We start from the raw sequence: 17,457 nt of genomic DNA on the forward strand, positions 1-17,457 counted from the left end.
TGGTCAAGACCCGCCTTTCTAAGCGCGGCTTCCCATTCTGGGATGTTCATTTCGCACCGACTTCCTCCGGCCAGTTTGCTAGGGCTGCTTTGGCAAGCTTGTCTTTGCTCACGATCAGAATTCTCACAGGTTGCGCATTGTCACGAGTTGGTACGTTACTGCGAGGACTGCATTTCACAAATTCCTTTTTTTTTTTTTTTTGGAAATTTTGTAAACAGAAAAACAACTAAGTTTCGCTACGCGCAAAGGGCTTCTGGGGGTGTGATTTTTGTGGGGAACAAATTGGGGTAACTCTAGGTTGTGACATGACAAGTCTAAGGTATTCTCGGGTGATGCGAGGCCAGTACTAGGAGGGTACTTTAGAGGGGGAGGAGGAACTCTAAACTCGAGCAGGCGACCTACTGGGCTGATTCTACACTAGGCTTTGCACCTTGGCTGCCCTTCTTGTGGTTGGAGCCTTCGGTTCCGTTGTTGTTGGATGCTCCGCGGTCTTGGTTGGATGAGTTCCCGGCTCTTTTGTCAACGTAGTTTGGGTCGAAATTCAAGCCCTTGTATCCCGACTTCCTTTCGTGGCGCTCTTGCCCGCCGCCTCCGCCGGAGCCTGGGTTAGGGCCTGCCGAGTAGGATTTCGCTCCGGGCCTGCCGGCCGTCGGCGCCCCCGTGAGGGGGTCCCAAGTGGCCCTCGGGCCGTCCTTGGCGTATGGGTTGTCAGTGAAGCCCAATTCGTTGAACTTCCGACATTGGGCGTAACAGATAGCCGCGATGTCCTCTTGTAAAACCGAGATGTCCGGGATGGACTCGACACCGCCAACGCTGACTCTGTGGGAGAAGGGGTTGGATCGCACCTGGGTTGGGGAGGTGGTTTTTGTAAGTGTTTGTAAAACAGCTCCCTTTTTTTTTTTTTTTTTGGTGTGGTAGTCGCGTGCATACCTGTATGTCATAGCGGAAGGCTGGCATGAAGCCGTCTCAGCTTTGGATGAGGTCCACATTTGCCTTGTGTCGGAGGACCCAGTCTGAGAACGTCGCAAAGTTATACACGTCTTTCAAGGTCGTGTAGAAGTTGCGGTGATTCACCGTCCAGGTGGAGAAGGACTGAGTGAACTCGTTTGGGTATGGGTACCCCGAGTACCTAGTGCCCTTATCGGCCAAGTTTTCATCCGACTTGGATCTTTTCTCGACGTGATGGGTAATGGCTTTGTCTGTTCGGCGAAGATGGTCCTTGGTCAGACGGTTCTCTTTGCGTTTACTAACGGGGTATGAGTTTGGCTTACCTTGCCATTCCTTGTTAAAGATGGTCAACGGTATCGGAGCTCGCAACTCCCGTATATTTTTGTCGAAAAAGGGTGTGAAGCCCACATCCAAATGAGTCGTGATGGCTCCTGAGACGAAGTTGAGGCCTCCCTCGTTCGAGGGGGCTGGCATTGGGGTGCCGATCAATCCTTGACAGTTGACCGGGTTTGCCAGGTGGGCATTGGCCTTGGGGGTCGACATCGCCTTATAAAGGTTGAACAGCGCATTTGCCGTTGCTGTCTCGCCTGCCAGTTCGGCTTCGATCGCCTTGATGCCGATCATCTTGCACTCTTCCGACGCGCCCGAGGGCGGGTGGAGTTCTGGGGCTGGTCCGTTTCCGGCGAGCGGGTTTTTTACCGCAATTGGTTTATTCAGGGACTCAACTGTTACAGGGTTTTTAGACGTAAGTCAGTTTTGATGTTCTGGCCTAGGGGCTTTTTTTTTTTTTTTTTTTTTTTGGACTAACCTGATTTAGAGCCGAGGCTTTTGATGTAGTCTGGGCCCACTGCGCTAAGCAGGGTGGGTGGGATCGTATCAGTCAAGGATGACTTTTGAGCTGGGCTCGCGTCCACGTTGATTACCGCGGACTTTGCGGTTTTAGATTTGGGTTCCTTGGGAACGTTGCTCTTGCTGGGTGCTTTCGCGGAGTGGGCTGGCTCGCCTGGGTTTGTGTCCTTCGACTTGGACGTGGTTGCGGTGGGTTCTCCCGCGCTTGGGGCCGGGACGGCTGAGGCCGTGGCGGGGGCTGCGGGGGCCCCGCTGCTGGGGTCGGCCTCTCCTGCTTTCTGTGATCTGGTCACCGGGTTCTTCGGGGCTTGGGACATGATGTCTTTGGGGTATGAGGACTTTACGAAGAAAAGGAGGTATGATGGAGTGTGTTTGTAATCTGAAAAAGCTCAAGGCCTGGGAAACTCAAAGCAGAAGGAGGCTGAATCGCGAAGCTAGATGTCGCTGGGGAAAGCGTCCTCAGCCTCTGAGGCTGCTGCTTTATAGGCTTCTCTGGGCCACCCACAAGTCGGCCGCTATGCCTGGATCCTGAGGGGATCCAGCTGTGCGGCGGGGAAGTCGTGCCTTCCTAGCCCAAAGGGGACTAGTTTGGCGGAGATGGGTGAAACCCAGCCGATACAGTTCCATATCCGTGAGGCCGTGACGACGGGCCCTCCCGGAAAGGTGAGGGCTGGCGGAGGCCGCACCACCGCCCCCTTTGAGCAGCGTCGCGGCTCCGCCGCCCGATGGATACGCGTATCATGGACGTAGGTCTAACTCCCACGTGCCGTGTACGTCAACTGTTCATAATTGCTGGATTGACTGGATAGAGAGGCCTTGCTGGGACATTTGGATTATGGCGATTTTCGTTTTGGGGGGGTGGGTGCGGTAGGCCATCAAGGGTAGTGTTGGTAGAACCGAGAGGGTTGGCGAGGTTAGTGTTGATGGGAAAGGGGGCTGTTGGTGAGGGTTTGCTGGAGGATATTCCAACTGCCCGGATTGGATGTGATGATATCACTGCTGTGTTGGGCAGAAACACTGGGATTAAACCTGTGATATGCTTACTAAGCGCATACCTCAGAAATACGAAAATATGAAAAAGACCAAGCTTATTTCAAAAGACAATATGTGCATTGGCTCAATAAAATAGTGCTCTTTCCAAGCAGTAGCAAGCAATAGCTATGCAAATCCATCTCCGAAACGGATTCAACATAGGCTGAGAATCCTCGCAACCAAGGCTCAATTGCTTGAAGGAGCTCCGTGTCAAGACTCCTCCGGACTTAACAGAAGTCCCTCCCGTGCTCGACTCCGCGAGCACCCTCGCCCAGTGCGAGCACCCTCCCTGGGGGAGGGTGCTTAAGCCCGAGACTCGTCATGACAGTATATCAACACAACAGGTACAGATGTAAAGGAAGTTGGAACTCCGAGTCACGTTAGACTCTGTCAGACCAATTGGAAATATTTGAGCTGTGCTTGGCAGCGTGATATGACACAGCGGAATGTTTACAGCTTGTTGTGACCTGGGCCGGACCACAGGGCTTAGTCTCACCTAGACCCCTTTTGTGCTTATGTCATCACATGTATATAGATTGTTTTCCTCTCTCTATACATGTAATTTCATTATTCCTACGGCAAACCATCCTGAGGTTCCACTAGGTTATGAGCCCTTAAAACGGATTATCTCGTCTATTTTCTTTTCTCTCTTGTCAAATCTTGAAAATCTTCGTTACGATTGAGATTCTCTCTCAGTAAGAACGGTGGATATCTATCACCGCAAGCATACCTTTCTCTAAAACGTGTCATCATCCCCAAAGTTTTTCTCTAGTGTTTTGTTTCTGTCTTCTCTATCAGTCGGTCTTCATCCTTATTGCTTGTCCAGAACTCTGTCACTCTACTGTCATCAACTTTCAAGGTCCTCTGTTTTCATTTTACCTACTAAGTTACGCAAGGATTTGCTATCCGAGCGTATATCTTGACTCAGGACGCTGAGTTCAAGGGCCAAAAAGTATTTTCATATTCATTGACCCGCCGCCGACTTCACCAATTCCTTTTTTCTTGCCGTCTCGTCTCTTTTGCATCTCTTGATCTCAACATCAATCAATCGTCTCAACTACTGGTCTATTTCCTTCTCTGTGTCTATCCAATCTATCTTTTCTTCCCTTTTCCTGTCTATCCGTCAACTATAACATAAAAAAAAAAAAAAAAATCGATATCCCTTCGTTCTTCCTCATCATACTTGCTTCCAACCCTATCTCTCCTTAACATAACCATTTTTTTTACCATCTCTCTCTCTATCTCCTCTTACTCCTTTTCATTCCCCTATCCGCCGATCTTCACTTCTACCTCTCTCACTTTCTCCCGCCAAAACTTTCATTTCCCGCTATCTCCCACCAAATCGACAAGATCTCCTACCCTATTGATTTCACAACATGGATCCCAACGCCAGAAACATCGATAATGTTGAAATCGGTGAGGCACAACAGCCACAACCTCGTCTCCCGGTAGCCGTGAACCTAGCCGATGATCGCAATGCCTCAGCTATCATATCCTCAGTCAGCGGGCAAATCAGAGCTGAAGATCGTCTACTCCCTGATGGTAGTAATCTGGGTGTCTGGGAAGAATTTGTCGAGGAACGACTCCGCGATGCAATCAATGACCCGGACTACCTCGCCTACGCATCAACAAGTGCGTTGCACAAACGGATTGCCCACTCCATTCTGCTCTCCTCAGTCGACAGGTCACTCCGCCGAGATCTACAACGGCTTCCTTTTGCGTCTGGGATGCTAATTGAAATCCGGGCTCGATTTAGTGTGGTCAGTTGAGCAGCTCAGCTCAACAGTTTCCGTCATCTTCTACGTTTCAACGCACGAGATCATCCGACGACGGCCACTATGGCTGCAGCCATCAATGATGAGTTTGACAAGTTGGCCAGACTGAACATTACCCTCACCAGAAACCAGCTAGCCGGTCTCATTCTTCAGAACAGCCTTGGAACGGAACCGGAGTTGATGGAAGAAGTCGACCGCCGCATAGAACAGTCTTTATCAAGGTCGAGGACGGGAACGGTTGAAGATTTTGAATCGATCATCAGAACGGTCGGGATTGTGCGTCAAAACCTCCAACATCAGGGCGAATTGCGAAGTCAAGGACAACAACCATCTTCTACCCTGGCACTAGCGATTAGAACACAGTTGGGGAACAATGAAGGCCTTTCACTGACTCAACAGCCAGTTTTCCCTAGCAATGGACACTTCAGCGAGGTTGAGGCGGCGGCAATGAGGGCCGGTGTCTGTTTCTTGTGTAGATCCCCGGGCCACATCCAACGCAACTGCCCCAGTCTTCAACACAATCGACTGGGACCTGGACGTTTTCCCCCTCCCCGTCCTTACAATCAATATCCGGTCCCGAATCAGATGTCCGGTTTTCAACCCTTCTACCCCATCATCGCCCCGATTGGCTCGACTGGCACCTATCCGAATGTGGTGCAACCTGGGAGAACGCCACCTCAAGCTACCACCAACCAGACCAACAGACAAGGCGGAATTGACCGATTAGGGATGGCCTTGGGTACCCATTGGCGGGTACCCGGTATCCGTTGGCGGGTACCCGCAGCTTGCGCAGGTACCCGCCGACGGATACCGGGTGCGGGTGCGGGTGTTTAATTTTGCTAGAAAAAGGGCGGGTACCCGGGTACCCGGCGCAGGTACCCACCTGTCTGACTGGTCTTGGGACCCAATCAATGGGTCTTCACAAAGACCCATTGATCGGGTCCGAAGACCCATCCATTGATCGGGTCCAAAGACCCATCGATTGGGTCCGAAGACCCATTGATCGGGTCCGAAGACCCATCGATCGGGTCCGAAGACCCATTGATCGGGTCCGAAGACCCATTGGTTGGGTCCGAAGACCCAATTTGATCTGGTCCGAAGACCCATTGATTGGGTCCGAAGTGAATTGGGTCTTCAGACCCAATCGATGGGTCTTTGGACGTCTCGGACCCAATTGTACCCGCGGGCTGCGGGTACTTGCCTCTTGCACCCGGGTACCCGCCATTCGCACCCGGGTACCCGCTCCGCGGGTGCGGGTGCGGGTGCGGGTGTCTGATTTTAGTGAAATTCTGTCCGGGTACCCGCACCCGTTTGGGTACCCGGGTACAAAGTGCCATCCCTATGACCAATCCAGAGGCGATTTTTACCGCCCTCAGTACCGCCTTCAGCGCGTGGAATCACAGACACCGGGGGGATCAACGGGCCGAACACCGCAAGCAACCGCAAGAATGGCGGAGGCGGCATCCAACGAAGGCCCGCAAATGGTCGAGCTTGGTGATCTGGCGGATGATCTTGCCGATTTGCACTTTGGGCAAATTGATGTCGACATGGCTGATGGGGCGCCGATTGTAGATTCAGGTGTGTCACACCATTTGTGTGGTGAAAGGCGTTTCTTTTTCAACTTCCGCTCATTTCCATCCCCTGTCCCTCTTAAAGTTGCGACCGAAGGCAACTCCGCCTATATCACCGGCCAAGGAGACCTAATGTTCAATGGTGTTGACAACCAACGTGTCACAAGACATGGAGTATTGTACTGTAAGCTGGCACGGACTATCTTGATCTCCCTAGCCGCAATTAGGAAGGCTAACTCCTTCTTTACGTATGACATACAGAAGGACTCGTATGAGATTTTCAGTCCGGCTGGCCGCCACGTTTTTTCCTGCCCTTTTGTTGCGCGGCAAAACAAATGGACTTTCCCTTTTCCTATTGTCAACCCGAGTTTCCCAGATCCTTGTCCATTGAAAGTGTCCACTGTTACCCCTGTCTTGACACCGAAATTTTGCCCAATGACAACTGCTGAACGCCTACAACTCAAGCCAGCTTTCCTGATTCCAGTAGATGTGTCGCCAAAAGACCATCTAAGTGAGAGAGACCTGACGCCTTTGGAGAAGTCGCTGATGTACTGGCATCGACTGTTTGGGCATGCCAGCTTGAGGAAGATAAGGCACCTATGCAAACTTGGCCTTGTGTTGGGGTTACCTAAGATCCTTCCGCCGGGGGATCTGAGATGTTCAACATGCGCGATTGGCAAGAGTCTCCTAAAAAACAGGCTTACTGAGACTGACAGAGAACTAAAACGTCTATCAGTGGTTTCGAGCGATATCATAGGTCCTTTCCAGGTACCCACTTTCAACGGCGGGACGTACGTGCTAACAATTCGGGACGTTGGAACGGGATACTCTGAGGCAAAAATCATGAAGAGCAAGGACCAGGCGTGTGGCCTCCTGATTGCCACAATCAAACGGTGGGAAATTTTGACTGGTGACAAGGTGAAGACCATCAGGAGCAAGAATGAAGGCGAGTACAATAGTGCGGTGTTTCTATCTTTTCTTGCCGATAAGGGGATCACAGCTGAGCGCGCTCTACCTTATCATCACTATCAGAATGGTGCTATCGAGAGATATAACAGAACTCTGAGTGAGATGGGAAGAACACTGCTGATTGATAGTGGTTTTGAGAAGTCCTTTTGGGGATTTAGCTACATTTGGGCAAGCAACACCCTCAACAGGTTACCGAACAAAAGGAGCGGAGACAGAACGTCCTGGGAGGCGTTTTTTGGTCACAAGCCTAACTTCAACACAACGCGCATCTTCAGCGAGATTGGATTTGCACATGTTCTGGTCGAGAAGCGCAAGAAATTGGATGATTGTGCGGTCGAAGGGCGGGTTGTGGCCAACTGTGACAACAGCAAAGGATGGATTTTTTGGGTTCCGTCCTCGAATCAGCTGGTGGCCTCAGCAGTTGTGGAATGGAAAGAAAGACGCCCTGCTCCATACAAGCAGCTAAGTAAAACAGTCTCACCTCCTATGTCTCTCTCTTCCTCGCAACCTTTGAGTGCCGCCACATCCTCCGCAGAAAAAGCACCTGAGAAGCTCAAACTACAATTCATAATGAATAAATTGACGCTTGGCGACTACAGCGCTGACATTTTGATTCAAGAACAAGAACTTGTCGTAGACAAGCTACTCCAGGAGTGTGCATTCTTCGCAGCAACGGTACCAAGGACGTACAAGCAAGCAACCAAGTCCCCTCAATGGGATAAATGGAAATTCGCAATTGAAGAAGAACTTGGGAACCTGCTACGAATGAAGGTCTGGTCTGCGCTACCTTGTCCATCAGACAGGACCCCACTCGACGGACGGTGGGTTTTTGCGGAGAAGGCAAATGATCAATCCGAAGTGGTGCAATGGAAAGTGTGGTATGTCGCGAAAGGTTTTACCCAGGTTGAAGGGTACGACTTCAACAAGACTTTTGCGCCAACGGCGACTCTTGTCTCCATGAGACTACTTTTTACAATGGCGGCAAAATTTAACTGGCCGGTACGTTCCTTTGACTTCGTGGCAGCCTACCTTTAATTATGGCACATGGATGTTGTTGCTCCATGCGCTCAAGGCTGACACACACTCTCTGCTGTGACCTGTCTCAGGTGAGTGATCAGTTGTTTCCTCATTTCTTCTTTTCTTACTTCTCTCTTTCTATTTCCTTTCTCTCATGATGCAATGAAGACCTTTCCACACGCGCACACTCACTCTGCTGCCTCAGGATTTTTCATTGCAACAGTTCTTACATTTTCCATGATGTTTATGATGGAGTTAATCGTTTTCACGGTGGAGCTTTACTTTATACCTCTACTTTAGGGCGGAGTTATTTTTGAGATGTCCATATGCTTATAAATCATATGTTGTATGCTTCAATAAAATCACAAGCAATCTTGTATATAATCTACACTAGATTACTGCTGACTTTTTTCCTCTTAGTGAATCAGAACATATATCTCACTTCCAAAGTGTCACAGATTGCCATCCTGTGAACTTTAGGTCCTTTCATCTTGTGTCCCCTGCAACAGTTATTTCCTTATGTGCTTTTCTTTATTGGAGGACTTCCTCTCAAGTCTGGGAGCCTCCCAGATCTCAATTCACACACCCAAATTCTTATTTTTTTTTACAAAAAGGGAAATGTTTTCCTAACCCTACAGTTCATTAATTTCATGTGCAACGGTAAAGTTTTTGATGGGGGTCTTAATTTAGGATTTAGAGGGACATCTAGTGCTCACAACAGGAAGTCATCCATTTACCTCTGCTCTGAGCTCTACGGCACTTTGCGGAGAGACAGAGCGGAGTTCTTAGGACCACACGAGCTTGGTGGGATATTTTTTGCGGGTTCCGTGGACACTTGGTGTGCAGACCACTTCCTCCTACCACATTGGGTACACCACAGCTGAATATTTTTGTCAGCCCTGCATATTTTGGCTGGACTTCGCAGACGTTGTCTGGCCCTTTTTTTCTTTTGTTTCTTTAAAAGAACTAGTGCATGCCCTCGCCAATCTTGCTGAGGTTTCATTCTAGTTGGTTCATTGGTTCAGGAAAAGAAGGTTGGGTGCGTTAAGTTTTGATCAAGTCTGACTGACGGCGAAAGGGTTATAAGAGGAGGACTGAAAGATGGCTGGTGGTCCCGGATGGTTTGATGGATGCAGCTACGGAAGGCTCGCAAGGAATCCCACCACCTCCGTCCTCCCGGCCTCCTGAGCCAACTCGATCCCCGTCAACCCATCCGTCTCGTCCTTCAATCCCCGATCAACCCCTGCCCCACACAACATCTGTACTTTTTTCAGGTCGCCTGCATCGCATGCTTGGTGGAAAGCTGTGTACCCCTTTTGTATGTTTTTTTTTTTTCAAGTTTTTCCGTGATGGTTATATTGATACGGGGAAGAAATGAATCGAGTTCATGACCAACAACCAAAACACCCCCAGCTTTCGCTTGAGGGGAGAGAGTAGTGAGGACTTACGTTAAGATATCCGTTAATGATTCTTGAGAATTCCTGAGGGTCAGGATGGTCGTTGGCGGACTGGCTGAGGAAGAGTTCGAGTTCGGAGTTGGGATGATCGAGGATAAGGTCATGAAGGAGAACGATTCGAGGACGGAGTAGGGGATCGGCCTGGTCGGATTGTAGCTGCTGCTGGCTGAGGCCGTGAAGGGAGGCCGGGGGCAATGGCTTTGAGACTGCTGAGCTTCCGAACTTGAGTGCGGTCGATGGCTTGGCTTTGGGGTTCTTGGCTTCAGTCGACGGCGGCCGGTTGAGCTCTAGTCCATACTCGTCTCTTTCCACTCCCTCTTCCTCCTCTTGCGTCTTCTTCCTGTGTTCGAACGTCGGGATTGATTTGAGCAGATACTCCATCGAGCAAGTTCGCCTCGTCAATTTCAACCAGCCCGCTGCAGGCTCAAAATACCCCCGGGCGCACCACCGGGGCCCTCGATTCTGCGCCGAACTCCCCCGGGCTGAGACCCTCAATTCTCCGTCAATCAGAGGAAAGAGCTTAATTCAGTCTTCTCCAGGAGCATCACGGCTGCGTCTCTTGGGATACCAGAGCGGGGACAGAACACATGGGTTTTTGACCCCTGCAAATTTCAGAGTGTCCTGTTCAAGTGGGATGTATGCAGTCAAGCCCCCCTCCGGGATCTTGCATTGCATCGATGCAGCATGCGCCCAGAGGGGGTTTAAGGAAATTTAAGAACAGGCCAATTCGCAGTTGAACCCAAGAAAACCACCAAGAAGCGCCATCTCCCGACACATTCAACTGCCATAACCCACGCCAACCGCCGGAAACAAAGAAGCTCAGTACTCAAACCGATCCGATGTCACACTCGTCAGTCATCCTGGAAAGAACCTTCAACCAAGTCCCTCCCCCCGGGCATAACTGACTCCATCTTTCGATCGATAATACAGCGATCATTCTCGCGATCCATGTCCTTGGGTCATCCTCAACGACTTCGGAGGTGCATTCGCAATGGGTGCTATCGGAGGCACGGTATGGCATGGTGTCAAAGGAATGCGGAATAGTCCTAAAGTCGGTCCCCCGATTGCTTCGAGCACCCCACACGGTCACAATCATCTCCACCCTGCAAACGTGATTCCATTCTCACCAGTATATTCCCGATTGTTGTTCGTTGTAGGGCGACAGGTTGAGTGGATCGCTAGCGGCCATCAAAGCCCGGGCTCCAGTCGTAGGAGGCAACTTTGGCGTGTGGGGAGGGATGTTTTCCAGTTTCGATTGTCTGGTCAAAGGGTCAGCTAGCGATCATCTTCCTGGAAGCCCAGCGTCCGAATAAAATACCCTCCTTCCTGGTCACTGACTTGGTTCGAGCCACCATCTGCTCAGATATCGGCAGAAGGAAGATCCCTGGAATGCAATCTTGTCCGGGTTCATGACGGGAGGCGCCTTAGCTGCACGAGGAGGGGTCCGGAGCATGGTGGGAAGTGCAATCGGCTGCGGAGTCTTACTTGGCGTCTTCGAGGGTGATCTCGCTCTTCTGCTGATCCGTCTTCTCAACCTCCTTTTGTTGATTCTTTCCTTGGGCTTATCCTCTTCAGGTGTTGGAGTGCTCTTCCAGAGACTTTTTGCAGAAAACAACCGTCCAATCGCACCCCCGGTATGTTCCACTTCTCTCTCTCCCCCCTTCCTTGTCCAAACACTATCCGAAAACTGGGGAAAAATCTTGATGTTTTGATCGGCGGTTTGCATTTTCTGTCCCGAATTGTCGGCCTTGGCGTTCGAGCAGATCGAACCTGTGGCCGCTCCTCAGACACCAACAAATGTGCTCACATCCTCATGATTGATCATCTCCTATCCCCACTCTTTGAAAAAAAATGACATCATTCACCCTTGCAAAGGCACCTTGAGTCTGAAACTCTGGAACATGCACTTCAAACATTGTTGGATTTCCCGCGCGGAATATCCGGTAGCGGTCGCGTGATATCCGGTATATACCCGGAATATCTGGTCGGATTCTCGGATTGGGCTCCCCACTCTCACGCCCATCGGGCCCTGTCTCGCACACATCTCAGATCATGGATGCAAAGCTGCCAACTCTCTTGCATCCATTGGGCCCTGTCTTGCCCGCATCTGATCAGATTGTGAAACTACCATAAAACCCCTAGCTTAACTAAGCCTCTCAAACAGAGGGTCTGGGGGACCCCGCCCAGAGGGCTCTCCGTAGGAGAGGCTTATGCACAATGTCTGAAAGCTGGCAGACAAGGGAAGGATTTTCAACCCTAAAAACACAAAAACAGAATTTAAAAATCAACAACACATGTACAGAGAAATCTGAGTAGACAGTTCTCTCAGCAGTACTGATGCGCACCCTTGCCCAAGTTTTTGAGGCATAAACTCCAAAACTGATTGAAGGAACCTGTTTTGAAGGTCAAAGGAATCCTGAAGGATATTCCATTGCTCTGAAGATCCAATTTTGGATATTCTGATAATATGCACAATTGAATATCCTATCTGCAACAATTGAGTGGCTACAGGTGTAGGATCTGCACATATCTGCAGGCTTGTGAATCCAATATCCACAAGGCATGATGGTTGTAATTCCTTGGTTTACATTTCTTTGTGTTTTTGTATTTTTAAAAGATTAGTACAAGGAAAACGGTTGGGATGGGGGAGATGAGACCAGCCCCATTTGAAAGCTGAGGTTCTGAAGTATACTTTGGCTATGGGACAGGTCCGCAGGAGCTGAGGGGGAGGCTGGGTGATGCTAAGTATTTTTCCTCCAGCCATTCATGATTTCTTTCTCAGCCAAATTTTTGACTTTGTGCACAAGTCCCTCCCTGTGGGAGGGGCCGCTTTGCGGCCAGCCTCAGCAAGCCTCCCACCAGGGGGGACTTGTGTCAAGTTAGATAAAACCCCCAGTTGTATGTGTGACTTGCACCCAGACAACATGAAAATAAATGAAATAACAACAGGCCATGAACGGGTCAAGGGGCTTCATTTTTTTTTTTTTTTTTTTTTTTCAAGTGCAGATTTGATTTAACATTGCGCACTTTGCATATTCAACTAGCTTACAAATTTAACTACGTAGCAGAACCACACAGCCTTACAATTGAAAATAGAGGGGAGAACTTTAACGGGCTTTCTGGGAGTTTGATTTTGAGAGTTTTTTTTTTGCTATTTATTTATTTAGAAGAGAAGAAAGAAAAAGGAGAAAAAAGATGGGTGAAAAAGGGAAGAACCCGTGGGGAGAAGTTGGGTCCAAAGAGCTGGAAGGGGGATCTCAAAGGGTATCCCCGAATTCGCTTTCCCATTGGAATTGAGGGAGTCTGGCCAAGAGTTCAATGAAGGATTTTGTGGCCAGGAAGGCCAAGGGGTTGTGGAGGAGAGTTCTGGTCGTGATCGTGGTGATCCTCTTGTTGCGGAGGATTGTCCTGGCTACTGCCTAGCCCCGGTGTACCTGGAACAAGAGACAAGGTAGTGATCCACTGTCTTGGGGACCCCACACTCCAAGCAAATTGGGTATGGAGCTTGACTGCACTTGAATTGGAAAGCATTCAAATGGAAGTGCCCTGAGCAAAGTTGATGGAATGCCGCCTGGACAAGAAAGGTCATTCGCGGGGACCCTTTCCATAGCTTCTCCTTCCGGAGCAAATTGGTCTTCTCGGCTGACAGGCTGCCCCTGATCGACTTGTCAAGGAGGGAAGCTCCTCTGGCCTCTGCCGCTTTTCTGTTGGCCAGCTCTTTGCCCTTGATCCCAATGTGGCCCGGGCAGCATCGGACCATAATCTGTGTTGAGATCGGGATAGAGTCAGCTGTATCCTGGATTCAAGAAAGAATGTATTGGCCTGATTTTGGAGCCCTTGGGTTCCTCAACCTGTCAATGGCCGCTTGGCTGTCCTTCAAGATGATTATTTGGGCCCCAGTTACCGGGAGCTTTGCCGTGCTGCCTATCTCCAGTTCAAGCCGGATGCCTACCAATTTGCACTCGAAGTTGGAGGCCGTGCCCGGCGGACCTAAGAATGCAAGTTCAGACAGAATTCCATCTATTGAGACCACCGCTGCTCCTAGCCCTTCCTCTGGGTGAGCAGAGCCGTCAGTGAAGATAACAAGGTCAGAAGCGGGGTTTATTGTTTCAAGGAACGATACCACCGATTGTTTTGCCTCCTGCTTGCTGGCCCTGTCAACGACGAGCTCCATATGTCTTTTGGTTCGCCATGGGGGCCTGTTAACTTTGACAAAATTCACCACCTTGAGCCTTTTCTCTGCGAGGCCAGCCATGAGTACCTCCCGGTTGAGGGAGGCGTGGACCGGGCTAGGGAAAGTCCTGGCCGTCCACAACAGTTCAGTTTGAATCTGCTGCTCTATTGCCGTAGCCCTGTGAGTCACCCTACTCAGCTTAGTCAGGTAAAAGTTTTTAATCCGGTTTATAGTGGTTGTTTTGATGCATCTGAAGGGCCAATACTTGTCAAGGTATTTGACCGGTGTGGACTTCAGAGCCCCTAATGCAAAACACGCCGCCAAGCGTTCTATGAGATCATGTTTGAAACTTTCTGCCTGTTCAGGGAGGTGAACCAGACCTGCGCCCCGGAGAGAACCCTGGGCACGAGAACGGCCGAGATCAGAAGCCCGCGCTCCTGCTCCCGTATTCCCCACGCTGAGCTGCCAATCCTAAGGAGCTGGCCTAGAGTTTTATCGGCTTTTTTCCTAACCTGTGCGTGTTGCTTCCTGAACGTCAGTTTCTCATCGAGGCAAAGGCCCAGACATTTGACGTCCCGCTGCGGGGCCAATTCCTGGTTATTAAAGAGGAGAGGGGACTTAGCCGCTTTTGAATGTGTGAAGATCACGAATTGTGCCTTTGGGCTATCGAAGATAGCCCCATGGCTCCTGCCCCACAAGAGCAACTCCTCCCCTATCTGATTCAATTGCGCCCTGGCCTCTTCTACGGTCCTTCCCGCCAAGAGGTGAACAACATCATTGATGAAGCCTAATGACACCTCATCCCTATCAAAGTCAAATTGCCTTAGCAACAGATTGGAGCTGTAGATGATGTACAGGATGACTGATAGGGGTGAGCCCTGCGGGAGCCCCTTATCAACTTCAAACTCAGCTGATTCGTAATCCGCATTGTGCGTCGACCTTCCAGGAAACGGCCTATGATCTTCCACAAATAGGTGGGGCATCCCTTCCGACGGAGGGAATGAACCAGGCGGTAGGGGTTGACCAACAGGTAGGCCGACTTCACATCTAAGAACAGAGCCGTGACTGTCTTGCCCTCCCTCCATTTCCGCTTTACCCACATAGTAAGTGCCAGCAGAGCGTCTTTGCACCCTTTACCTCGGCATCCTCCTGAGTGTCCGTTGGGGATGATTTTCTGCAATTCTGCCCAGAAAGTAAGTTGGTCAGCAATGGTTGACTCAAAGACTTCGCTGATCATGTTGAGCAGGGCTATTAGCCGGTACGTCCCTGGGTTGGTGTAATCCGGTTTTGCAAACTTCCTGATAATGAATGTGGTGGCGATGCGCCAGGCAGCAAGAAACCAGTCCTCGCGTATGCATCTGTTGAAAAGGGTAGCAAGATTGTCAGCCAGCTCTGCCGCACATATGGAGAGGATTTCATTGGGAATGTGATGATCAATCAGGCCATGATGCCTTCTTCTTTGCCAGTCTACTTAGCACTTTAGTTACCTCCTCGCAGGTGACAAAGGGGTATACCACAAAAGAAGAGGCATCCACCAGGGAGACATCTGAAAATTTGCAGCCACTCGATACCACTGATGTGCCTGCAAAAAGGAGCTCAGCCTGCTCCTTCTTGTTCAAGGTGAAGGTGCTATCCCGCCGTCTCAGCGGAAGGATGTCCCCGCCGCTTCTGGGTTTGGTGAACTGGAGGGCCTGAAAAACCGTTGTTGTGTTGGTTGAAGCTAGGAAATCCTGCCAGTGTTGCTGCTTGAGTCGGTGAACTTCCTCCCAAAACCTGCCATTCCAGTAGCTATATTGGTCAGCGTTAGTCGGCGAGGGGGACATCACTAGGAGACGTTGACACTTGTTCCTTGCTTTCATGAGGGGACCCAAGATATCCTTGTCCCACCAATTCTTGACTTTTCCTGGATTAACGTGGATCTTCTTTCCCTGGCCCTGCCAAGCACCAAAAATGCATGAAGTGAGTCCTTCTTCCACTGAGTCCACATCCAGCCGTGATGATTCAAGACTTAGCTGGTTGAGCTTGCATTCCAGCACCCTCCTCAGGTTGTCTTCGTCCAACTCCCCCGGCCAAGGGGCCACCGTGTGGTATACCGGCTTTGGGGGGGAAAGCCTGAGAGTCGTAACAAGTTTCTGGTGGTCAGAGCCATGGTTATCCAAACAAGTATTTGTCCTGTGGATCATCTGGGAAGCGAGGAGGTTTGCCCAAGTCAGGTTGATTGTTGTCCTGGCGCCCCGGCTGGAAACAAAAGTGGGAGAATCCCTTTGAGAGACCAATCTGAACCCGCGCCTTCCACACAACAAGACAAGGGACTTGACGTCCTTGTGGACATGGAAGTAGCCCGGCGGGTTCCAGGAACGGTGATGCAGATTTGAGTCCATCCCAATGAGTGTTGCCACCTTGCTATTGTTGGCCGTATCCAGCCACCCTTGTACCTGATCCAGACCTGTCGTGGTACCTGGTGGTTTGTAAACATTTAGGGCCCGTAGATGGGCCCCGGTCAGTAGTGTCAAATCCAAACCAATAAAAAACTTACCTCTGCCTCCCAGAACTTTAATATTCTGGGATGCGAGTGATTTGCAGACGTAGGAGACCACCCGGTGCTTGTCCTTGAGGTCCTTTGGCTGGTGCTTGGGGCTGTAGAAAGTCCACCATGCCTCATGGTCAGGGGGAAGACATGTCAGCGGGTTTATCCAAGGCTCCTGAATGAGAAGGGAAATTACTGAGTCCGGCTAAGTGTTAAGGATACTATACGTGGTCGCTTGGCTATTGTGAGAGTTCAACTGCACAATAAAGGAGGGCACAAAGTCTTCATTGCTACAAAGGGAAGAATGGTTATCTAAAACAGAATTACTAGGAACATTAGGGGTTAGTGTAGGGCCTAAATTATTCATGACGTAAGTTATTTTTAGAGACAAGCCATGCCCGTTTCACCTCACACACCTTATCAAAAGGCGTGTGGGTTTCCCAAATTTCCTTGCCCTTTCCCGTGTCCCTAAAAATGACACATTGATTCCCCTTTTGGTAAGCCATGTCCGGACAATCTGTCTTGTGCTTCCCGCCGCATTTGCCGCACTTGGGATCCACTCGGCACCATTTTACAAAATGGCCCATCTGCAGGCACGTGAAGCACTGCGGCAGGAACTTCTTGAAGCGTTCAGCCCGGTGGAAACAACCATTCAAAAACATGCCCCGCTGCTTGACCAAGAGATCAGCTATCGCGGGTTCCATAAGAGCTATGACAACCGTACCAGCCTGACGGGGGTCCATGGGATCCCTGAATCCTCCCAACCAGCGCATCTTGAAAATTTTGTTTGAGAGGAAGTTGTTGTCCAACACAATGACAATCTTGCTGGCAGCCGCATCAACATTGAATGCCTGGGGGATTCCATGAGCTAGGACGGAGTAGGTGCTCGGTGACGCCTCCAAGTCGTGCTTTGGCACACTCCTATTACGGAGTGCACTTTGGCACACTCCTATTACGGAGTGTGCTTTGGCACACTCCTATTACGGAGTGTGCTTTGGCACACTCCTATTACGGAGTGTGCTTTGGCACACTCCTATTACGGAGTGTGCTTTGGCACACTCCTATTACGGAGTGTGCTTTGGCACACTCCTATTGCGGAGTGTGCTTTGGCACACTCCTATTACGGAGTGTGCTTTGG

At 50.3% G+C, this 17,457-nt stretch overlaps 3 protein-coding genes across 3 annotated transcripts; 1 reads left to right on the forward strand and 2 right to left on the reverse strand.

The window, feature by feature from the left end:
• Nucleotides 1-398: 398 nt before the first annotated feature.
• PtA15_12A77 (uncharacterized protein) lies at nt 399-2,114 on the reverse strand (the record flags this gene model as incomplete). Its single annotated transcript, XM_053162238.1, has 3 exons — nt 399-613; nt 1,446-1,673; nt 1,757-2,114. 3 exons carry the CDS (start codon nt 2,112-2,114, stop codon nt 399-401), a joined length of 801 nt encoding a protein of 266 aa, XP_053025647.1.
• Nucleotides 2,115-9,297: 7,183 nt separating this feature from the next.
• PtA15_12A78 (uncharacterized protein) lies at nt 9,298-9,999 on the reverse strand (the record flags this gene model as incomplete). The annotated part of the gene is made up of 2 exons (XM_053162239.1): nt 9,298-9,474; nt 9,610-9,999. 2 exons carry the CDS (start codon nt 9,997-9,999, stop codon nt 9,298-9,300), a joined length of 567 nt encoding a protein of 188 aa, XP_053025648.1.
• A 458-nt stretch (nt 10,000-10,457) lies between these two features.
• Nucleotides 10,458-11,330, forward strand: PtA15_12A79 (uncharacterized protein; the record flags this gene model as incomplete). The annotated part of the gene is made up of 4 exons (XM_053162240.1): nt 10,458-10,468; nt 10,549-10,669; nt 10,776-10,888; nt 10,982-11,330. 4 exons carry the CDS (start codon nt 10,458-10,460, stop codon nt 11,328-11,330), a joined length of 594 nt encoding a protein of 197 aa, XP_053025649.1.
• Between the last annotated feature and the right edge of the window lie 6,127 nt (nt 11,331-17,457).

This window comes from Puccinia triticina, chromosome 12A, assembly GCF_026914185.1.
Source record: "Puccinia triticina chromosome 12A, complete sequence".
Classification (NCBI taxonomy): domain Eukaryota; kingdom Fungi; phylum Basidiomycota; class Pucciniomycetes; order Pucciniales; family Pucciniaceae; genus Puccinia; species Puccinia triticina.